This window comes from Diaphorina citri, unplaced genomic scaffold (genome assembly GCF_000475195.1).
Source record: "Diaphorina citri unplaced genomic scaffold, Diaci psyllid genome assembly version 1.1 scaffold1, whole genome shotgun sequence".
NCBI lineage: Eukaryota > Metazoa > Arthropoda > Insecta > Hemiptera > Psyllidae > Diaphorina > Diaphorina citri.
In genome coordinates, this window is record NW_007377440.1 from 479,985 (window position 1) to 504,444 (window position 24,460).

The 24,460-nt window shown below is 38.3% G+C and overlaps 1 protein-coding gene across 1 annotated transcript; it reads left to right on the top strand.

Annotated features, from left to right (window-relative positions):
- Positions 1-1,192: 1,192 nt before the first annotated feature.
- LOC103512909 (disheveled-associated activator of morphogenesis 1) lies at positions 1,193-24,211 on the top strand. Its single transcript, XM_026820770.1, is given in 23 exon segments — positions 1,193-1,425; positions 11,526-11,662; positions 13,017-13,145; positions 13,817-13,906; positions 14,276-14,347; positions 14,647-14,874; positions 15,259-15,456; positions 15,877-16,091; positions 16,321-16,387; positions 16,560-16,677; positions 17,016-17,158; positions 17,519-17,635; positions 17,968-18,165; positions 18,486-18,608; positions 18,611-18,757; positions 19,249-19,356; positions 19,659-19,798; positions 20,136-20,291; positions 20,830-20,993; positions 21,460-21,578; positions 21,928-22,203; positions 22,607-22,777; positions 23,236-24,211. Coding segments are annotated over 22 exon segments (3,261 nt in total). The 5' UTR covers positions 1,193-1,425; positions 11,526-11,608; the 3' UTR covers positions 23,464-24,211.
- The last annotated feature ends 249 nt before the right edge of the window (positions 24,212-24,460 follow it).

Consider the following 24,460-nt stretch of genomic DNA (forward strand, 5'->3'; position numbering starts at 1 on the left):
AGTCACTCTTTATCCTGTCTCAATAATAGCTGTACATCTTTTATGACAACCAAACATCATACCGACAGCATAAAACAATCGAGACACGAGACATATACAAAGAAACTTCAAAGTTCCATTGTTCGCACATAGCTAATTGGCGAAAAAAACAAAAGTGGAAAGCAGTATTTGTACAACCCCCCGTGCAAAACAACGGAAAATAACCCGTCTAACAATCCCCATACAATGTCTACAGTCAAGTATTAGTGTACGGGCAGGGTGAGAAGAAAGTTATTGTCTTTGGAAAAGATTATTTGCGAGCTTAAGCACGAAATTTCTCCACACAAAAGTTACACCGGGTTAAAATGTCAGTCTCTTCAGTCCCTTTGAGGGAAAAATATGATAACGCGGATGCGATGGCTAAAGGACCGTTCTCACTTGTTCGGAAAAAAGTGTGTCGTGTGTAGTGGGAACACTCATTTAAATTGCTTTGCCTACAGGACATTTGGAAAAAAATCGGATGAAACTCACGACAAATAGGAATGGGCTATAAGAGGAGTCAATTTGATTGAACTAAGGGGCAGTGCACACTGGAGAAATGCGTTTCACTAGGCGAGTTTCAATAGTACATACATCACGCCACTTTGTTGAAACCCGGTTTCATGAAACTTCTCTGTGATCTTAAGCTGTGTTCACACATAGTCAACGCCGTCCATTGACGTCGACTGAAACCGCACACTGCCTCGACAACATAGATTCAGAGATACGTCGATCGACGGCTTCGACTGTGTGGACACAGCTTTATGTAACTACGGATTACGTGAAACTCGACTTTTACGTTTCATCAAACTTGAAAATCGGGTTTTGCGTTTCATGAAACGCGTTTGACTAGTGTGCCTCGCGCCCAAGGGTCGAATCCATTGTCGAGTGATTACTTTTGAACTTTTGTACGTCGACTTGATATCAAGTGACGCGAGGATAGAATAGGTCGAAAGTATCGACCCTGTGCAACACGCAGAATCTATTCCGTTTCGAATTGAATTGAGTTCGAAATAATTTTTAGTAAACAAAATTCCTGCGAAACCAATTTGTTAGCTTTTCGTGTCTTGTGCACAGCTTTATTTAATAAAGAAGTGTAATATGTATTAAAAATAGTTTACAAATAGGTAGTTAAAATTATTTATAAAATATTTTTTTTTTTCTTTCCTGATAAGTAATTTTTACTGACCTACCTAGATTAGGTACCTTCAACGTAAACGTATTTTTAGAAATAGTGTACAGGTTACACCTGCTTGTGTTTATAAACAAGGTGCGTCCTTTCTGGGGACCTTTGAATAAAAAATATGGAAAATTAACCAAGACTCCGTGTTAGAAAGCTCATTACAGTTTACTTGTAGTCTATTGGAATGCAATTTGGAATTTGAACAGTGAATGATAGCATGAAAGGTAAGTTGTGGTATCAAACACTTACCTAGTGATTTACCTAATGTCAGAATAAGAAACAGAATATTTTGGTCTCATGAAAATTTGTAGAGCAACTTTATGCAAAAGGCTTGAATTTAGTTCATGTTTGTGTACCTACAGGTAGCTAGTTTGTGCTGGCTATATTTGAGGTTAGGGTAGGTACCACCCATATGACATTTTGTTTTAGAATTGGATTGATAGACCTAAATAGCCAAAGTGTTAAATTTGGGAATGGGTGATGTAGCGATAGTAGAATGGAACCAAATAGAACAGTAAGACACAAGTCCTAATGCTAACTACCAGAATTATTTGATTCGTTTGACAGTTACAGAATGGTCCAGAGAATGAGCTATTCACTGTATTTCGTAAAATTGTTATCACATCAATCAGTGAATGAATGACATCTACTGCGATCTGCGATACTGTGTGAGTTCTAGAATGTTTATATCTCTGCTCGCTGTTTAATAATACCTCCTTCCTTATAATGATGTTTATGTGAGTGTGCCTTTATTGTTTTCTATTGAGATGGGGAGTGATTGATGGTAGCATGACAAAGTCGTAAATAACAGTTCAAAATAGCACTCGAATTCTTAGTAGATCTGAAATCATTGTGGCGAGAAGGCTGAATAAAGGGTTGCCCCCTTGTGGTTGCCCCACAAATAACAATATGGTGAATAGGAAGATTAGAAAGGATTTACCACATTAGTATTCTTCAACCCTTTTAAGTGATAAGCTGATAAGAAATATTTCCAAGGATACTTTTACAGTGATAAGGATCTTCCGTCAAACGTTCTTACCCCATAAATAATAGGTATAATAACATGAACTCTAACCTCTAACGCATTATCGCTAGTAGAGCTAAATTCCCAGTTTGTCTATGCTTCTTTTAACATGGGCTTTTTTAGGGAAATATTAACTAAGTTCAAAATAAAAGGACTCAAAAATTAAGATACTTCTTACGTCTATCGCATGCATAATGATCCACGTGTTCAAAGTGATCAATATACCTACCTATCCAAAGTGATGAATATACAGATTGACAATGCGGAGTAGTCACCTCAACAAAGATGATCCGGATTGAAAACGTTACCTCCATTTTGGACACATTCAGCATCTGTGAACAAAAGATTTTAAAGAAAGTTTAGTTCATCCATGAACACCTTAGAATGTTGTATCCATGAACACCTTAGTATGACGATTTGAAAACAGCTGTTTCGGCCTCATTAGACCTCATCAGCTAGCCATAGCCCGAAATGTAAACTAGTAGATGAACTACGTTTTCAACCATCTCAAGGGCAGACTAGGACAGCTGTTTACAACGTACTGTATAATAGCATTTTACCTTTTGCAAGAGTATAGTGCGTTCTACAGAAGTTTAGAACAACCGCCACTAATATCTGGGTTATCAATGGCCTGACAGGATGCTTCAAGTACCTCTGTCAGTCAACTGTGAACCCAGACAGTAGTAACCTGAAAGAGAAACCCCCCACTCTGTCCTGCCAATATAGGCAGTGAAGGTACCGTGTTATACCCCCGTCATAGGACAATATTAGGTATTAATATCGAAAATATTGTCACTAATATTGACCTTGTGAGGGGAGTTATAACGCCAAGTACCTACTTATCCCACCCAATGCTCACAGTGTTTGAGCCTCACACTCTCTCGTCACTTTTCTCACATTTTAATCATGTTGGGATTACTCGCATGTACAACACAAAACCTGAAAAAGAAAATGGATTAGTGACATCCTACAAAAGCCCTAACAAGTCCCTACAGGCCCTAACAAGTCCCTACAAGCCCTACACAACCTGAAAGAGAAAAGGGATTAGTTTAACACAAAAAACACAAATGAGAAGGTCTACGGAAGGGGGGCCATTTTCTGGTTTTCCACTCTGAAATGGCCCTTTTCCAATAGATGTCCTCAATAATAGGTACACACGAGTAAACCCAACTTCAAATACTCTCACACAAATTCTCCTCGATACACCCGCCACCAAACATTTATCCTGCTGTTTTATCCTGTCGAGGTGATGCTCAGGGGTCCTGACTGCTGCAGATCAGCATTGAGAACGATCGCCCGGGTTAAAGTTCCTCTTCTGCTTGGCATTGTGGAAAGGTCGTCCTTGCATACAGATGTATCCAGAGAGGCATTTGGCACCGACGTCATCTGGAAAGTAGAATAACACATTGATAGAATACAATCGTAAAATTTACCCTGGACCAAACAGAAACAGTAGTTCATTCAATTGTAATAATAGGATACTTACCATCTAGGCTTTTTTTCCGATAGAATTGGACTACTCTAATCTACTCCATCCTGAATACCCAAGGATTTTTAACTCGTTACTACTGCTGTAAAACAGCTGCAATAACTGAGCTCTAATGGCAACAGATCTGAAAGAGAAAGCACTTTTATCATTAGTACAGTCTCCTCTCTCCCTCCCCAAAATCCTATACCCCTTTTTGTCCATGACTCTCAGACAGACGATGGGTTGTCACGAATTCATCACCCTCAACCAGCTGATGATCATGAATTCATCACCCTCAACCAGCTGATAGTCATGAGTTCATTACCCTCAACCAGCTGATAGTCATGAGTTCATCACCCTCAACTAGCTGATAGTCATGAGTTCATCACCCTCAACCAGCTGATGATCATGAATTCATCACCCTCAACCAGCTGATAGTCATGAGTTCATTACCCTCAACCAGCTGATAATAGAAAAATGGTGTCTACTGACAGGGACTCCTATAATTCCTAAAACATATACCTACTCGCCCATTTGCAGGTACCGTCAGCCATTCCTGGGGTTTGAGCCCAGTGCTTTCCTAAAACTATTCAACGGAGGAAATCCCATTATCACAATCTGGGGTTCGAACCCATCCTGTATTAAAAAGGCAACAAAGGGAGGATCTATCTACTTTACCTATTATTACATACCACACTGATGGGGTATGAGCCCATCTTGTAAAGACCACGTACCTACTTACTACCTAACATTACACACCACACTGATAGGGTATGAGCCCATCATGTAAAGACCACGTACCTACTTACTACCTATCATTACATACCACACTGATGGGGTGTGAGCCCATCTTGTAAAGACCAAGTACCTACTTACTACCTAACATTACATACCACACTGATGGGGTATGAGCCCATCTTGTAAAGACCACGTACCTACTTACTACCTAATATTACACACCACACTGATGGGGTATGAGCCCATCTTGTAAAGACCACGTACCTACTTACTACCTAATATTACACACCACACTGATGGGGTATGAGCCCATCTTGTATAGACCATGTCCCTACTTACTACCTAATATTACACACCACACTGATGGGGTATGAGCCCATCTTTACCACGTGTTACTTACTATGTACTTAATTTTACTTACACTACCTTGTAAAGATCATGACTTATGTACTAATACTTAAATAATCAGGAAGACCTATCTGGAATGACTGCATTTCCTCAACCCCATTACCTAATTTTCATACCACGTGGCAGATTTAGGCCACCATATTTCCAAGACCACGTGCTCCTCGTTTTTTTTTTTTTTTTTTTTTTTTTTTTTTACCCTCAACAAGCTGATAGTCATGAGTTCATTACCCTCAACCAGCTGATAGTCATGAGTTCATTACCCTCAACCAGCTGATAGTCATGCCTAACCCCCTAAGTATCCCAAGTATTGTGTCCATTTCCCACCTGCAAGAGAAACCCCCACCCCCCCCACAGTCCTGATAATAGGTAGTGTCCTTTTTTTTTGCCACTGCCCCGACAAAGACACCTAACCCCCTAAGTATCCCAAGTATTGTGTCCATTTCCCACCTGCAAGAGAAACCCCCACCCCCCACCCAGTCCTGATAATAGGTAGTGTCCTTTTTTTTTGCCACTGCCCCGACAAAGACACCTAACCCCCTAAGTATCCCAAGTATTGTGTCCATTTCCCACCTGCAAGAGAAACCATTATTTATAATACTGAAATTATTGGCAGTAATATTGACCATGTGAGGGGAGTTATAACATCAAGGACTTAGTCTACCTATTCCCCTCCCAATGCTCAAAGTGCTTGAGCTTCACACTTCCTTGTCACTTTTCTCACAATTAATCATATTGGGTTTACTCGCATGTAGAACACAAAAACACATAATTTACCAGTATCCCAAATACTCTCAATTTGTAACAAATTGAAAGCAAATGGAATACCAAAAAAACCTGAAAAAGAAAATGGATTAGTAACATCCTACAAAATCCTACAAAGCCCTAACGAGTCCCTACAAGCCCTACAGAACCTGAAAGAGAAAGTGGATTAGTTCAACACACAAATGAGAAGGTCTATTGAAGAAGGACCATTGCAAAATGACTTCTCCTAATAAACCTTCTCAAAGATACATACGAGTAAACCCAACAACTGCAAAACCTCTCACAAACATTCTCCTCGAAAAAAAAAAGCATTTAACTTGGATATAACTCCAAGTTAAATGAAGGCCATACACACACCCACCACCAAACATTTATCCTACTGTTTATCCAGTCCGATGATTCCATGGTAATCCTTAATCCTGGTCAGTATCCTCCAGGATACTTGGCACTCACAAATCACTGCACTTTTCACTTTTATCGAAAAAAAATTGAAAAAGGAAAAAAAAAAAAATATATATAAAATTTAATTAGAGCAAAAATTACAAAAAAAAAATATTTTTTATTTTAATTTAGAGATAAAAAATTAAAAGATTTATTAATTATTTATTTTTATATTAATTTAATTATAGAAAAATGGTGTCTACTGACAGGGACTCCTATAATTCCTAAAACATATACCTACTCGCCCATTTGCAGGTACCGTCAGCCATTCCTGGGGTTTGAGCCCAGTGCTTTCCTAAAACTATTCAACGGAGGAAATCCCATTATCACAATCTGGGGTTCGAACCCATCCTGTATTAAAAAGGCAACAAAGGGAGGATCTATCTACTTTACCTATTATTACATACCACACTGATGGGGTATGAGCCCATCTTGTAAAGACCACGTACCTACTTACTACCTAACATTACACACCACACTGATAGGGTATGAGCCCATCATGTAAAGACCACGTACCTACTTACTACCTATCATTACATACCACACTGATGGGGTGTGAGCCCATCTTGTAAAGACCAAGTACCTACTTACTACCTAACATTACATACCACACTGATGGGGTATGAGCCCATCTTGTAAAGACCACGTACCTACTTACTACCTAATATTACACACCACACTGATGGGGTATGAGCCCATCTTGTAAAGACCACGTACCTACTTACTACCTAATATTACACACCACACTGATGGGGTATGAGCCCATCTTGTAAAGACCACGTACCTACTTACTACCTAATATTACACACCACACTGATGGGGTATGAGCCCATCTTGTAAAGACCACGTACCTACTTACTACCTAATATTACACACCACACTGATGGGGTATGAGCCCATCTTGTAAAGACCACGTACCTACTTACTACCTAACATTACACACCACACTGATAGGGTATGAGCCCATCATGTAAAGACCACGTACCTACTTACTACCTATCATTACATACCACACTGATGGGGTGTGAGCCCATCTTGTAAAGACCAAGTACCTACTTACTACCTAACATTACATACCACACTGATGGGGTATGAGCCCATCTTGTAAAGACCACGTACCTACTTACTACCTAATATTACACACCACACTGATGGGGTATGAGCCCATCTTGTAAAGACCACGTACCTACTTACTACCTAATATTACACACCACACTGATGGGGTATGAGCCCATCTTGTAAAGACCACGTACCTACTTACTACCTAATATTACACACCACACTGATGGGGTATGAGCCCATCTTGTAAAGACCACGTACCTACTTACTACCTAATATTACACACCACACTGATGGGGTATGAGCCCATCTTGTAAAGACCACGTACCTACTTACTACCTAACATTACACACCACACTGATAGGGTATGAGCCCATCATGTAAAGACCACGTACCTACTTACTACCTATCATTACATACCACACTGATGGGGTGTGAGCCCATCTTGTAAAGACCAAGTACCTACTTACTACCTAACATTACATACCACACTGATGGGGTATGAGCCCGAAAGCACCACACTGCGAAACGAACGAAAAAAACGAGAAAAAGTATTGAATTTAAATTGAATTTTCATCCTTACGTTTTACTCTAATGCAAAATTATAAGTTGGCTAAAAAAAATCACAAGTTGAAAAACTAACACTTTGCAAAGTGACTGACCGAACCGACTGCTTGACTGGAACTGAACTTGCTAGCAGATTCGAAGTGCGTAGAAAGCCAAAGTTTGTCACGTAGACCTTTTCCTCGATTCTGATTGGCTAGCCATGATATCGTATGATTCAAGCCGACTCCAGACTTTTTCGGAAAAATTGTCGAAAAAAAATGCCACATGTTCATTATACGTGTTTTTCCTCGGAATTTCAGTATTTTTGTTTGCGTGTTTTTGATTTGTTGAAAAATGTATCAGTGATAACTCTTGGGAGAGACTAACTCTTGGGAGACCGAAAATATGACTTTTAACCCATTAGACCGAAATATAATTTTATCCCATTAGTCCAATGGAGCAGTTGCAAATGGGTAAAAATTATAAATAAATGGTCGATTCCTATGTAAAAAGTTGGGAAAAATCCAAATCTGAGGTCAAAACTCCGAAAATATAACCGTAAAAGGTCGAAAATTCATTTTAATTCTCCGTTCTAATGAAAGAGTTCAAAGATGTGTGACGTCAGACTTTACGCAGTTGTTTTTTTCGTCCGTTAGGTAGCGCCAGTATGCAAGCACGCTCGCGGAGGAGCAAAAAGAAACGCGCAGAAACGTATGCGCACAAACACATTAATGTGTTGCCTGCGAAGGAGCTTCGCTTGAAACATTTGATGTGACGTCATCGCCTACCAACACATTAATGCGTTGCCTGCGAGGGAGATTTGCTCGGGACATTTGATGTGACGTCATCGCCTACGGGAGCGTATGCCGTGACGTCAAAGTTCACGATTTACCGGCAAAATGGATTTATCTCGGGATCTAGAAGTCGTAGAAGAAAAAGAAAAATTCCGTTGGTCCTCATTTTTCCTGCTTATGACGATTTATCTCGGGATCTAGAAGTCGTAGAAGTAAAAGAAAAATTCCGTTGGTCCTCATTTTTTCTGCTCTATGACTTTGAAACATCACCCAAGTAAGCGCAACTGATTTATTTCTGTCCAAGAACACCAGAATATAATAGGTGCAAAGTCATCCCCTCCACCACCAGTTTCGGAGGATGATTCCTATTCTAGGTACCTCTTAGGTAATAATATACCTGCCTACCTTCCTACTTCCCTAAACATCTATGGGGGTAAAATGTTATGTAAATTAAAGGAGAGAAAAAGAGAGACCATCCGCGATTTCACCAAGTTTTGCCCTCATAACTTGTGTAGGCCTTTCTCTCTACCTCCCTCTCTCCTATTTCTGACGATATTTTATCATTAACTAATCATGATTACCTAATTAATTTTTTATCAAAAACATTTACCGAGTAGGCACTCAGCTCTGTAGTTCATCTTATCTAACAAAATGTTATCTCTCCCTTTCCCTCGATCTTCACTGGTATCTGCCTGGTACTGACTTTTAATAGATAAATAAAAAGAACCAACAAATTCATGCAACCTTGAAGTTGAGAATTTTCATAATCGACAAGAACCAAAAAATTGCATATCGAAAAGTGTGGAGTCGGCTTTAGACCAAATTCAGCAGGTACCTAGCAAGGGTGCCTGAGAAACTTTCAAATTTTACTTTCCCACAAATTCCATTTTTATATTCTGATTTTCCTTGTACGCACCAGTGGCGTGTGGTAGTTTTGATTTTTGCTGAATTTCTTTTTTTCGTGTGCTACTTTTGAAGCTTTACTGAATTTCTTTTTTTCGTGTGGTACTTTTGATGATTTAGTGATTTTTTTATTTTTTTTTTTCTAGTGCATTGTTAAATTCGAAATCAAGGAGGAGCATTAAAAAAAAATCAAGCTTCTTAGAATTACCAGTGGGGTAGGTTGTAGTTTTTCTTCACGTGGGTAGGTAAGTAGGTAAGTGAATGAAAGAAGAAGAAGAAGAAGAGGAAGAAGAAGAAGAAGAAGAAAAACCTGTCGCATAAGTGCCTCCTTTACCATTAATTCTCATTCATCAATTGTTTTATACTGGTAATGCCGCCACTGGTCGCTACTCGATTAAAGTAGCTACTCGATCGTCCTCACGAGGCTGAGTGCACCACGGGAAGTTGTTCATGTTCAATCCCCAATAGGAATGTGTCCCCCAGGAAAAACTACAACCCCGCCACTGAAATACTGATAACCGTTTCCAAAATGCGTCGAATTTTGGAAGTGAAATTTTATTGCTGCGTATAATATTTTTTAACCCATTGAGCCCAAAATTTAACGAGTAAATATCCTGTACCTGGGTAAGCTGTATTTAAGATTGATGGTGACTGTTCGTTCTAATAGGTACCTAATATACCTAGCCAGTGGAAACAGCGCGTTGAATTCAGCAAGTCAATGGAACACTCATGTTAAGTAACGTTTTGCGCGGTTGGTATCTGGACGGGTAGCGCGTGCTGCTGGCTGATTCAGGGTCTCTAGCTCTTGCCGTTCTTGAGATATCTTGTTTACAGACAGACAGACATACACATGGACCAATGGCTGAAACTTTGTATTTAGGCTCTAGGGACCTCAAAACGTGTTTTGGCACTAAAAACTGACCATCGAAAATTTGCTCATCCCTAAAGGGAATTTAGCTAACACGTGAAATGTGCTCAGGAATATCATACGAGAAGGTAGATAGGTATTTGAGAGTGAGAGATTTTATATTAAAAACCACCCTCCGAAAGTCTTCTCAATTCAAAAATCTACTAGGGGAGCCCCCGCGCACGCGTTTTAATTGACGAAAAAACCTTTCTACCCCCTTGTATACACTTCCCATATGGTTCGACAAAATATCAAGCGGTCTGGCTTTCTGTTTTTCGAAGTCTGTTCTGTTCATTCAGTTGTTTGTAGCTCTGAGCTAGGGTGCTCTGTACCAAAACCCCTCGTGATAGTAATGTGATAGGAAGTGTTCTGCAATATAATATTTCTCAATTTCAATGTTTTTATAGATTTTTTTAATATTTTTCAAAGTTCATCACGGTAGTTGTTTGTAATTAACTTGTGCCTACCAAGCTTAAAGTGCATAATTTTTGGAGTCTGGAAGAATTTGCCTATTTCGCCAAAACGTGTAATTTAGCGTCTATCACTTTAGATACGAGTGTCGTCAGAATTATTTCGTAATATTTTGAGTACATCTACGTAATGTAATTTATTATTTCTTATAAAAATGATGAGTAAGAGTAAGAGACATTTTGAAAGTTCAATTGTTTCCTCATGATATGCATTAATTTGGCGACAGTGTCAGTCAGAGTTTGTCCTCTGTGATAAGCTATCTGGTCTAATATGTCTTCAAGGATTCGTCCCAATCTTTTGACGGAGTTGTGTTTGCGCTTTGACAGGTTCAAGTTAAAATGTCATGAGATAGCTCAGGTAAGAAAATGTCAAAGGCGAATATCCTCGAATGGTAGTGTGGGAGCACTTTGCAATCTCTTACCTAGCAAAACTTTATACCCTTTCGGAAATACTTATTGCATTATTTGCAACATTGTTCTTTGAGTTTTAGCATTGTGTAGATTCTTGGATTTTCATTAGTTACCTTCTATTACCAATTTTAAGTATAAAGTGTCTTTGGGAGCTTGATAGGTTACTTATGCAACAAACTTCTAATAAAAAAGTTTAAGAAAAATCAAACTCAAACAAGGCTGGAGACTACCACCTTGGATTTTCTCGGGATTGAGTTGAATATCTAATCCTGGATCGATAATAATATCCTGGATCGCGATCGTACCTGCTTCAATAAAACCTACAATATTGTCAACAACATAATGTTGATTGAGTTTAAAATAAGTATTGTCTAATTTGCTGTCTTCTTTCAGGCCACCATAACCACAGTGTCAATGGATTCGAAGAAAAATTATGAACACATGTGAATAAGAAAATCTTTCATCAAACCAAGTTTATGAAATCAAAAATGCCCAACCGAGGCAAGAAAGGCTGGTGCGGATGTTTGCAGGTAATAGAATAGAATAAGATGGGATATAATAGAATAGAATTATACAAAATTTATTAGTTTCTATTGTTATCCCTCTCGCGCCCGTGATGGTAGCATACGCGCTACCAAAACTTGGCGAATTTCGTAATTTTTTCTAGGGCACCCAGTATTATTTTGTTGATTTACGAGCATAGTGTGAAAGGTTCTTTATCCACTTCGCTGAAAATTTCAGCGCTAACTTCACATAGGTATCACTTTTTATTTGTATTATTTATTTGTAAACAAACCAGACTTTGAAAATTTCGAGAGGGGCCTGTTTTCTGCCATGAGTCCATAAATGTGAACATTTTACATTAATTTTGAGTACCTATTTGAAGGTAAGTTTTTCATTATTCTTATAGAAAAGGGTACAAATAAGACATCTGAATAGGTTTCAACAATTTATTTCAATTGCATAAAATTATTCTGGGCGCCTGAAAAGTGGTAGCATGGGCGCTACCATGGGCTCAAAAGGAATGAACTCAGCTGACGTAGCACTCTAGAACAACAGGATCCCCATAAATAACAATTGTTTCTACAACTACCATCATGAAGTGCCTAAAAAGAATTCATGTTCAAATAATTTTTTCTACTGCTCCTTATATGCGCGGGTGCGAGAGAGGGTTATGGGTTATCAATTAATCACAGGTTTATTTTAATTGATATGAATAATGCATTTAATCTGTTTTGATTTCACATGGATGTATTTTGAATGTATTATATTTCCTTAAAAAAAAAAAAAAAAAAAAAAAAAAAAAATAGATATCAACAGTAATTTTCAACAAAAAGGAGGTTAGGTACATCCATCAGAAGGGATCATCAGGAGATACAAATTCTAAACCTAAATAAAGGTTGCATCAACCCTTCTTAATTATTCCATTAATCTACTGATCTTCTCCGAAAGAGTTTTCAATTCTAAATCAAATTAAAAAATCCTTAGTGACAAAGATCAAACGTGTTGATGTATGACATTGGAATTTGCTTTCCATTTTCCCATACAATATTGCTGGTGTTTAGATGTTTCTATAGCCGGAATATTTTGCTTGTTTACCAGCTGTTTAAAGATTTATTTTTGCCAGACTCGTTAACTTAGTAGCACGCCTACCTTTTATAATCTCAGAGTGGTGAATTCAATTCTCACACGGGCTGAAATTCATCCTGAACTGGTAGAGTATGTTCTGGGAACTCCTGGTTTTCACCTATTGTGCCCTCCTTCTCTCTTCGATTTTGGGATGATAAGATCTCAGTTTTTACAGTTCCTTCTATCAAACCACTCAAAAAGGGTTAGTTGCAATCCTCTTTCATTTCTTATACTTTCATAATTTCGTTTTTCTAGGATGACGAGCCGCCAGAGATTACCTACTGTATGGTGGACAATGCTGGTACTCCTGCCCTGGTTACTTTCACGCCCACCCTTCCCATACCACCCACCAATGAGCTCAACACCATGTTTGAGGAGCTTGTGGTAAGGAGTACCTAAAGCTGTGTGCACGCATAGTCGACGCCGTCAATCGACATTGACTGAAACCGTACACTGCCTCAACAACATAGATTCACCTCATCGATTGATCGACGGCGGGGGGTCGACTATGTGTGGACACTCCTTTAGAAAAATTGAACAACCAGCCACATTTTTCTGGGCTTTTTCCGGTGGTTACAGTTGGTTCGAAATTTAATGTACCTAGAGTGGAAATCTTTATCCTGCCCGAATGGAACTCAAAAGTCCGTTCATCCTGCCAGTCTAAACAAGGACTCGTATATTTTATAGGAGAGTTACCAAAGTGGAAGCATAAAATGGAAAAATTATCTAGGGTAGTTATTATTTATGTTCTTCATTTGAGTGGTTATTGTGCCTTTTTTCTCTTCTTTTTTTTTTCATTTGAATGGACATTTCGCTTTGTACCCATTTGAATGGACATTTTGGTTTGTACCCATTTGAATGGACATTTTGGTTTGTACCCATTTGAATGGACATTTGGGTTTGTACCCATTTGAATGGACATTTTGGTTTGTACCCATTTGAATGGACATTTGGGTTTGTACCCATTTGAATTGACATTTTGCTTTGTACCCATTTGAATGGACATTTTGGTTTGTACGCATTTGAATGGACATTTTGCTTTGTACCCATTTCAGGAAGAGCTGGATCTCACTGCGCCAAATAAAGCGGCCATGCTCAGCCTTCCTGATGAGAAGAAATGGCAGATTTATTGCAGTCGGAAAATGGTGAGTTTTTGATAATCTTTTCTTCTTCTTCTTCTTCTTCTTCTTCTTTTTCTTCTTCTTCTTCTTTTTCTTCTTCTTCTTCTTTACCTAATTAGATATAAGGCAGGTACATACTTACTTTTGAACCTTATAGGTAAGTTTGGCTGATGTTCCCAGAGAAAATTTTGCGAGTGAAATTTATATGAACCCCTGAAAATTAAATATAAGTATGCAATACGCTAGTAATAAATTGAATGTTTTGCTGACTACATATTTTATTTATTTGTAGAGCTTTTTATTTATTTTCCACTGGGGCACTTAGTTAATAATTAATTATCATTTATTACCTATTTTTATTTGACTCTAAATTTGATCTACTCTATATTTCAGGACCAAACCTCTACTACGGATGCCCCGGATAATCCCGAACAGTACATCGAACAACTTCGCAACTTCAAATCTGTAAGTTTTGACTTCTTATATTTATAACCCACCTGATCTTCGCAAAAAAGGATAAATCTGTTTTTATACTAATGATTTTATAACAAATCGTTATCCTGATTTGAAATCAATTCACGTAATATTAGAGGCACATAATTATGCTCTTTGTGATTAAAATCACAACACATGTTGAAGGCCCAAAAACCCTATACTTCATTGCCAGGTCAACCTCGGATTAAACTCAATCCTGAGACAAGCCACGGTGGTAAAACTCGAAATTAATCAATTAATAATATCCTGTTTGGTTCCCATTATTCCAGAGTCCCCTTACCGAGCATGATGACACCGAAATAAAATCCCGAACCAGAATTCTCGATTCCCTCAGAACCGCACTCAGAACTCAGCCACACAGTTTTGTACTCAGGTTTATTGAATGTGAAGGCCTTCTAACGCTTCTGGAGTATCTGAAAAACTTGGACCACTATTCTGGACAAACTTCGCTGCATAGTTCTATCATAGGATGTATCAAGGCGTTGATGAACAATTCGGTAAGTATGAACAGTTAGAGTTACTCGTATCTATTTGTAAAGAGTTGGCAAAGCTGCCACCGGAAACGAAACCTTAGGGACAATTGGTTAGTATGATAATACCGGACTAGTCAGGGTATATACAAAACCTATAAGAAATCAAAAGTTTCGTTAGCTTATATTATACACGACACTTTTTCAACATTTTTAAAGTAGTTCAAAGTCTTCTCATTAAAAAAATGATTACTTTTTCACTACCAGCATAGGGACGTATGCTGGTAGTGAAAAGTCTCTATATCAAGACTACAAGTCTCTATAGTCGCACTATTCCTAGACTGAAAAGTCTCTATATCAAGACTAAATACAATAAAGAGTCCCTATAAACGAAGCATTTTCTCTTCACAGACGGGCAGATCCCACGTGCTAGGCTATCCTGGTGCCATCGACATCATTGCGCAATCCCTCAGCACAGAGAATATCAAAACCAAAATAGCCGTCCTGGAAATCCTGGGAGCCGTGTGCCTGATTCCTGGAGGTCACAAGAAAGTTCTGGATGCTATGTCCCACTATCAGAGGTTCTGCAATGAACGGAGTCGATTTCAGGTGAGCGCTGAGTTGAGGACTGAGGACTTAGGGAGTGTCAGGATAAAGAATCCTTGTTATAAAATAAAATATGGGTGATTGGGTAGATGGGTAGGTACATAAATAGTATTTTATGGGCATCAAATCTTCCATCCGGATATGGTAAATGGTCCCTTGTGAAGAGTGATATTTTAGTTTACAAGATGAAAGTACATACCTTGAATATTTATTCGGGACTTGTTGGAAATCCGAAAACTCTAAGGCATTTGTTTGTGAATTACAAGATTACAACATCCAATCTCAATCTTTTGTAGAAGTTACAAGTGTATAAGTTGACCACAGTTATAATAACATTAGGTAGGTAGGTAGATAAGTACCTGTGAATAGAATGAAAATTCTTGTGAATAGAATCACTCTAACATCTATTTTCTTCCCTTATAGGGTATAGTCAACGACTTGGACAAAAGCACAGGGATCTATCGCACCGATGTCAGTATCAAAACGGCCCTTATGTCTTTCCTCAACGCTGTCCTTAGCTACGGACCTGGACAGCATAGTCTGGAATTTCGACTGCATTTGAGATATGAAGTGATCATGCTGGGAATTCAGCCAATCATAGACAAGCTCCGGACTCATGAAAATGAAACGCTCGACAGGTGATTTTAACAATAATTTAGCTAATTTAAGCATTAGATACCTACTAATTAGCTTAAACAAATTTGCCATTTTCATAAATCTAAATAAAAAAAATATTCACCCTTTGTGTTGCGATTTCTTGTATTTGTTTTCATTGAGTTAGAACCTATAGAGTAAGTATAAATACCTTTACCTTTATATTTTTACTGCCTATTAATTTATTTAAATGTGTTTTCATTTCTTTTTCAGGCACTTGGATTTCTTTGAAATGCTGAGGCATGAAGATGAAAGTGAGCTGGCTAGAAAGTATGAAACGGTAAGTTTGAACCCTTTGATACGTGTCGTCTTGGTGGTTGAAAATGGACTGTTTGGAGGACTAAAATTAACATTTTTAGTCCACGTGCCAATTTTACCTCTCGTACTCTTTTCATCCCAGTATAAGACGGAAATGTTTGACTCAAAGTTAAATTTAATCACCTCTTTTCCAGGATCACATTGAAACGAAAAGTGCAACTTCAATGTTCAACATCCTCAGACGAAAGCTAGGACATACTGCAGCCTATCCTCACTTCTTATCTCTTCTACATCACTGTATTCTTCTACCATGTAAGTTTCCAGAGATTTTTGCCTTCAAAAAGGCTTTAAAACTAAGTACCACAGTTAAAAGCACTATAATACTACTTGCATTCAAGGTGTAATGGTGAAGACACTCGCCTGGTGGGTAAAAAAGAGGGCGTGGGTTCAATCCCTGCCGATTTATGGACTTTTTTTTTTGGTATGGTATGGATCCTTGACGTACTACGAAAATTTGACAGTTATTAGGAGTAGCTTATTGCTGGTGTAAAGGGACTCTTGACATAAAATATGTAATTTAGACAAAGGAAGACCTTTTAATAAGATTAAGTTCAAACTATGATTTACTTTTTTACTCTTCTTCCTCATAGTGGAATTTGGCTGTCACCCCCAACATTGGCTTCTCCTGGATCGTCTTGCCCAACAACTCACCCTTCAAACCGAAACTGGGGAGGACTACGATCATATTCTACTCAAGATCAATGTCAAGAAAGTTGTACATCTTCTGGCTAAGGTAAGTGACGGCAGAGTATAATAGGGTGCAATAGTCCTACATACTGTACTCCCCACACGGGAATTTCGTCAGAAAAGACCCCCATTTCAATGTAATGTAATAATAGAGTGAAGAAAATCATCCTTCTTACTTTCCGCATCACATGGGAAGTTTGAGGATATTAGAAAGCCAGCTTTGGGGACATTTGAATTTTAATAATCATCACACATTTTAATAGAAAGCCAAAGTTTCTTCTCACTATTATTCAAAATAATGTCGATTCCAGCACTCCACACTACATTAAATAGAGCTACCTACTTTTGCCCGAAAAAATTACATCCTTTTATTTCAACAAATTTCGATGTTTTCTTCAACTTTCAGGAAGAGGAAATTGTTGCTGCCAAAAAGAAGGCGGACGAGTTGGAGATGGAGAATGTGGACCTCTCTAACAGATTGGCCAAGAAAGAGCAGGAGCTGGATCAAAAGACTCAGGAAAAGGTAAGTCCGTGTCAACTGAGGGTGCTATTTTGTCCGAACAAAAAAGAAGGGAGGGTCTTCATACGAGGGAGCAGACCATGGATTATGGACTAACTAAAGGAGCTAGCCTTTGTAGGATATTACTTTTCACCCTTTGTGAGTTGAATCTTGGTTACTTGACAAATACTACTTACGAGTATGGTCCTATAGTTGTCACTCCCAATACAGAATGGATTCTAATGAAAAAACCTCGATTTTTTAGGAAAATTTCACAAGAACCCCGAATTTTTGACACCTTAAAAACCCTCAAATTTCAAAAGCTTAAACGAGCCTTGATTTTTTTCCCTTTTCAGGAAGATTTAGATGAGAGTCTAAGTCGAATCAAGGATCGTCTGGAGAAAGAAACAGCGGGCCACTTAGAAGCGAAACAGAAGGTGGCAGAGCTGGAAGATCGAATATCCGAACTGAAACACAGGGCAGACTTTGAACAGGACGAGAGAAAGAGACTGGAGAATCTCATCAACAGTGGAAGTGTACCAGATGATACAAAGGTAAGAGATGGAAACAACAATGTCGGGAAATATTATAAACAGTTAGATATGTTTTGTTTAGTTCGAAAATGTTTGTCCTAAATTGGATAAATGGAGAGAAAAGTTACAAAATGTCGCAATATTGTTAATGAACTTGAAGCAAAGAATGTCATAAATTCACAAACAAATAAAAAGAAATGTACCTACCTACAGAATTGCAACAATCACATTTTGGTGGCTTAGGCGTCTCCACCAAATTCATAATGAAACAGGGTAGATTTGGAAAAAATATTTGTGCTAGATTGAAAAGAATTTTGACGACAATTTCATTTTATTTTCAGGCTGTTGGGTTAAGCCGTTCTGGAGGACGGGAAGAGCCCTCAAGTCCCCGCAAACCCGAAGCGCCTAGTTCCTGCATTCCTCCTCCTCCCCCTCCCGCCTCTCTACCTCCTCCCCCCCCCCCCCGACGCTCTTCCGATCTCCCGTACCTAACCTGCCCCCGCCCCCTTGTCCGATGCCGGCAGCCCCCACGTTCAAAGTTGAAGTCAAGAATGTGCCCCCTGCTTCTGCCCCTCTGAAATCTTTCAACTGGGCCAAGTTGCCTGATACCAAGGTGAGGCTACTTCAATAGAAAGGAATCTTTTTGCATTGATCGCTTATGTTGGTCTTTCAAAGTTCAATTTGAAAAGATTTCGTAGTAAATAAGGCAATTCCCCCTTTGGATGGTTCCTTTCTGATTAATGCTGTCCATTTATCTTAACACTTTGGAGGTAAAAATTGCACTAATCTTAAGAACTTCCGTCCGTCCGAAGTAGTGACGTTCGTACTTGTAGATCAGGTACCTACATCAGGTTGGGTGAATAGGTAATTGAATTAGCATGAAGACTTTTCTCCCTTTGAAACAGTCCTCTTAGCTCCGGGCCACTAAGTGAGTTTAGTGGCCCCGGAACTCGGTTTAAGTTTTAATCTCGGATTAAGCAATCTGATTGCCTATTTTTGAAATTTTAAAAAATAATCGGTTTGCATAATCCGCGAGTTAAACTCAAACCGAATGTAAACTCACTTTGAAGACCCCGGCCTTATTTTCCCAATGTATCTGTCCAGGTGAACGGTACAATCTGGACTGAGCTGGATGAAAGCAAATTGTACGCCAGTATGGAACTGGAGGTGGTGGATAAACTGTTCTGTGCCTATCAGAAGAACGGAGTTCCGGTGAGTTTTCATTAATTGATTCATAGAAGAGACTAAATTAATCCAGGCAAGTTCCTTCTTTTGGAAGACTGCCAGTTTAATTGGTACCCCTGCAGTGGTACCCGCTGTCGTCAAGGCATTTAAAGACATATTACATGGACCCGTAGATTTTTGATGTTACTCGATGATTCCTCGTTTGTTGGGCCTTTTTTTAGGGACGGGCCAGCAGATAAAGAAAAGTTCATGATACTTTATTGATGTAAAAAGAAAACTTGTCCTATTCTTCGTCCATCAAAATAAATCCTTACTGCTTTCCCTTTCAGGCTGATGGTTCAGTGGAAGACCTCACGAAGCTAGGCAAGATCAGCAAAAGCAAAATCTTATCTGTGATAGACGGAAGGCGAGCGCAGAACTGCACAATTCTCCTCTCCAAACTCAAGATGACTGACGAAGAAATATCGAAGTAAGTTAAACTTGGATTTTGTGAAATTGCTGATTTTGGGTTTCTACCTTGTAGTTCAACAATTAGGTAAGGTCATTTTGGGTGGAGAACCTATTTATTTTGGATTAGGTAGGTTATTTAATTTTTCTTATCATCCAACTAACATAGCAATAATCCAATTAACGAATCAAGTTCTATTAATGCCTTATTTGAACTAATTCTGAAAATAAAGGGCTTTCCTTTAACTTTTAAAAGTTCCTTTGTCGCCCTTTAATGAACGTTAGTGGGTCTAACTGTTACAGTACAAAATATTACTCACGGAGTACAAAAAGGCACTAATTTCCTCTTCTGTACCCAGGGCCATCCTGAGCATGGACAGTGCAGATCAACTTCCGCTCGACATGTTAGAGCAGCTACTCAAATTTACTCCCAACACCGAAGAGGCGGCACTACTAGAAGAACACAGCACGGAGACGTTGGCACGAGCTGACAGGTTCCTGTATGAAATCTCCAAGTGAGTACTGAAGAGGGAGAAGAGTTTCTACCAGAGAAAAGGGTTTAAAGAGAGGTTTTACATTTGCCCCTTTTCCCCCTTTAAAGAAAACTATAACAGTCAGAGTCCTCGTCCCAAAGAGAAAAGAGTATTTGATGGGGGAAGTCAAATGAAAGAAATATGCTTACTCAGCTTACCATTGAAAACTAAGGTATTTCCTACACCCTAACCCTTACAGGAGCTCTGATAATGCTGTAAAATTTCTAAATTTCCATTTCTTTTTCTTCTTTTTTATGGGCCGAAGCGACGCAATGTGGGGCAAAAAAGTTCCTAAAAGGGACTAAAGGAACTTTTCAGCCCTACGTCAAAGTTATTATGGGTATTTTTTTTTTTTTTATTTTTATTTTTTTTTTTTTTTTTTTTTATTTTTATTTTTTTTTTTTTTTTCAAAATCCCTGCATTGGCTGGGATTGAACCCCCTGCTTTCTAGGTTGGGGTGTCAAGTACCTAACCGTGATTAATTGTTACAATGATTTAATTGGTTCTTTTCATCCCTCAGGATCCCCCATTACGAGCAAAGGCTAAGGTGTCTCCATTATAAGAAACGGTTTCATTTCTGGATTAGTGACATAGAACCCAAGATAAAATCCGTGATGGAAGCTTCGCGAGAAGTGACTCGATCTAGGAGACTAAGGAAATTGCTTGAATTAGTACTCGCTTTAGGTAAGTGAGAAATCTCTGTTATTCTTACACAAATAAATAAATAAATAAATATAAATAAACCTTTATTTGGTGGTCATTATAGGCACAATCCATACTTATAAGTTTAGAAAAACATACAAAGATAACTTTCAAAATTCAATCTTTTGAAAATCAGTAATTCACATTGAACAAGTTTGGCACATTGCATAACTACTTAGAGGAGACAAGAATGATGGGGGCAACAAATCAAGAAATCTTGGAAGGGATGAGCGGCTGAGTATGGAAGCGTAGACCACAGTAAGTTGAGATTCTTCTGGTTTGGATCAAATGAAGGGATTACTTTCCTTCAAGATAATCTTCTTGGGAAGTATAATAACTTTCTCCGCCACAACTTTTCCAATATTTCACATTTCCTTTGGGAAGAATCTATTGCTATTGTCTACTTTTGGACGAGCTCTTACTAGTTCCCACTTCATGTATTCCACAGGCAATTATATGAATAAAGGTGCCCGGGGCAATGCTTCCGGATTCCGTCTTACCTCCCTCAATAAACTAGTGGACACCAAATCATCATCCTCCCGCGGAGTCACGCTACTGCATTATCTGGTAAGTATTTGGTCCCCATAAATAGTGGTCGAACAGTACATTTCTCAAGACCCGGCCTTTGGCCCGGAACAACCTTAGCCAGGATAACGGCCGAACCGTACCTTGTGGAAACGAGGCCCAGGGACGTTTTTTGATCTACATAATTTATCGAATCTCTGTGCTAAGTTTGAGCGAATTTGGACGAAATCTAAAGCCCTAAGATTTAAGATTCATCACTAGAAAAGGGCGATAGAGAGAAATTGTGAAGCTCAATTTAATTTTACACATTAGATCAAGTTTAGTTCGTCTAATGAAATAAATATCCCCCTTCAACTTGTCATAGTTATATTTTTAATTCTGCACCTTTCAGGTTGAACTGGCAGAGAAGAGGTTCAAAGAGGTTCTCAAATTAGAAGAAGACCTTTGCCACGTCAAGGAGGCTTCCAAAGTGTCCATGAAAGAGCTTGAAAATGATATGACTCAATTGAGGAACAATTTGAAAGAGGTGTCCCGGGAAATTGAGTTCCAGAGGGTGCAACCTTTGGTCCCTGGGGATCGGTTTTTGCCTGTTATGAAGGAGTTCCTTACGTCTGCTACCTGTCGACTGTCCGAGATCGAAGACCTGTTTCAAGATATGAAGACTAGGGTAAGACAGTACTGAAATAATAAACAAGGAAAAGAATTAATTTGTTGAAAATCAATTTTGAAGTAATATTGGTTTTTCTTCTGAATATTTTTTTTTTTTTTTTTTTTTTTTTTTAAAAAAATTGTGGAAATTCGTGAATATTTTTTTTTTTTTTTTTTTTTTATCTAGAATAATTGCTGAAATTCGAACCATTATACTCGTACTCTCGGTCTCAAACTCTCGACTCTCCAAGTGGATGAATCTACTTGGTTAAGTTTTAATACCTGTAAAGTTAAAAAATGAAACTCTATTTCCTGTTAATATAGGCCGAGCGGCGCTTCGCACTCTTGACGTTCGCGCGCCTCCCGGCACGCTTGATTCATTTCCTTCCACATGTATTTCAAAACTTCCTTCTTTTTTTCAGTTTGATAGAGCAGTCCGGCTTTTCGGGGAGGACAACTCTTCCATTCAACCTGAAGACTTCTTCGTTATCTTCGACACATTCCTTACAACTCTGAACGAGGCTAAACTGGACAATGAGAACATGAAGAGGAGGAGGGAGGAGGAAGAGAAGCGGGCAAGACAAGATGCTGAGGTGAGAGAGCCTAAAATAGGACCGTTATGGTGGGTTTCACCAATAACGTAATCAGGGATTTCACTAATGGGAGAATTTTTAATGACACAAAAAGGAGTTTTTAAAAACTCCTTTTTGGATAATTTAAAACTCCTTTTTGATTATTATTAACTCCTTTTTGGAATAGGTATTAAATATTCTCCCATTAGTGAAATCTCTCATTAAGTCATTGGTGACATCCACTATCAGTCTATTAATAAAACGGGGTCTAGCTCCCAGACTAATGGGCCCATCTTCCCGTGGAATAGATCAGATCATCGTCCTAGTGCCTTTCAATCTCATTGAGATGGAAATAAAATGGAGAACTGGGTGCCCAAAAGTTTTCTTCCATTTCTCAGATAAATGTGCAGCAATTCGAGTCAAAACTTGACATATTCTTGATCTTTTTCATGATTTGTAAATTTCCTCTCCTATTTCAGATGAAGAAGCGGACCACAGATCGAAAGCAGGGTGCCAAAGAGAATGGAGTAGTGATAAGCAACGGTAGCGTCAAGGGGGAATTCGACGATCTAATATCGGCCCTTAGAACTGGTGATGTATTTGGAGAAGACAGTATTGCGAAAATAAAACGATCTAGGCGATCCAGACACTCTCCTTCTTCGGCTAGAGAAGATACTAGGGAACGGGTTATTGGCAAGAACAAATAGAGAACAAGATAAAAATAGAGAACCAGCTAGGAAAATAGAGTAGATGGCCAGTGGCCCGGGTAGGAAGGAAAATAGAGGTAATCAGGAGTAAAAAAAAGAGTGTTTCACCGCTGTTTTTATTTCGTAGCAATGAAACAACTGCTACATTAGACTCATGTGGTCTGTGTCGTAGCAGGCACATCCATTGATTTTATTCGCCAAAAGGTATTCGCTGAACCAAGTTGGTCAGTGCAGTGTTGGGGATTTTTACTCACTTAGAAATTGACTAGGTTTTGTTCTTAGAAATGCAGTCTGTTTGTGTCTGTGCCATTATTCCATTGTTTTTTAATGATTTCATTACTTTTGTAATGATTCCAGTGAGATATTGTTGTAGAATGTTTAGAATGTTATTTGTCATGTCCGAGTGTAACTTAGTCATAAAGTTTTAGATAGGTAGGTATAATGTACTTCGTGAGGAATTCACGTAAATTTATACAATCATACAGAAAAAGAGGACCCGAAAAGTTCCTGTAGAGTTTAGAAAGGATCTTGATTGCAATGTGACATAGGTAATGCAGGGTAAGTTTGAAAAGCACATTGCGCTGATTTATGTCAAATCGATAGTTCTACATACCAACTAAAATTAGGTACACCAGAAAATATACTTGGTTAATTTATTTACCTGCTCTAGAAACGGAACATAGTGGAATTAGTGATTTTAGTCGAAGAATCAAATTTCGAGTACACCTAAAAATTACAATAGTGAAAATAGTGGTATTTTTTATACGTACCTATTTACTAATACTTTCCTATTATTTTACTAGTTTCTAATTCTAATTATATTAAGCCAAATTTTACATTTTTTTACTTGTCAAAACCAAAAAACTATATTATGATTATTGTTGTAAAAACTATTGTAGGTATTACATTAAACAAATATTATTTACTATCAATTATTTATTTATCACATTATGTGAAATCCGAAAATTTGTGTTTCTTATTTTAATTGGGTAAGTAC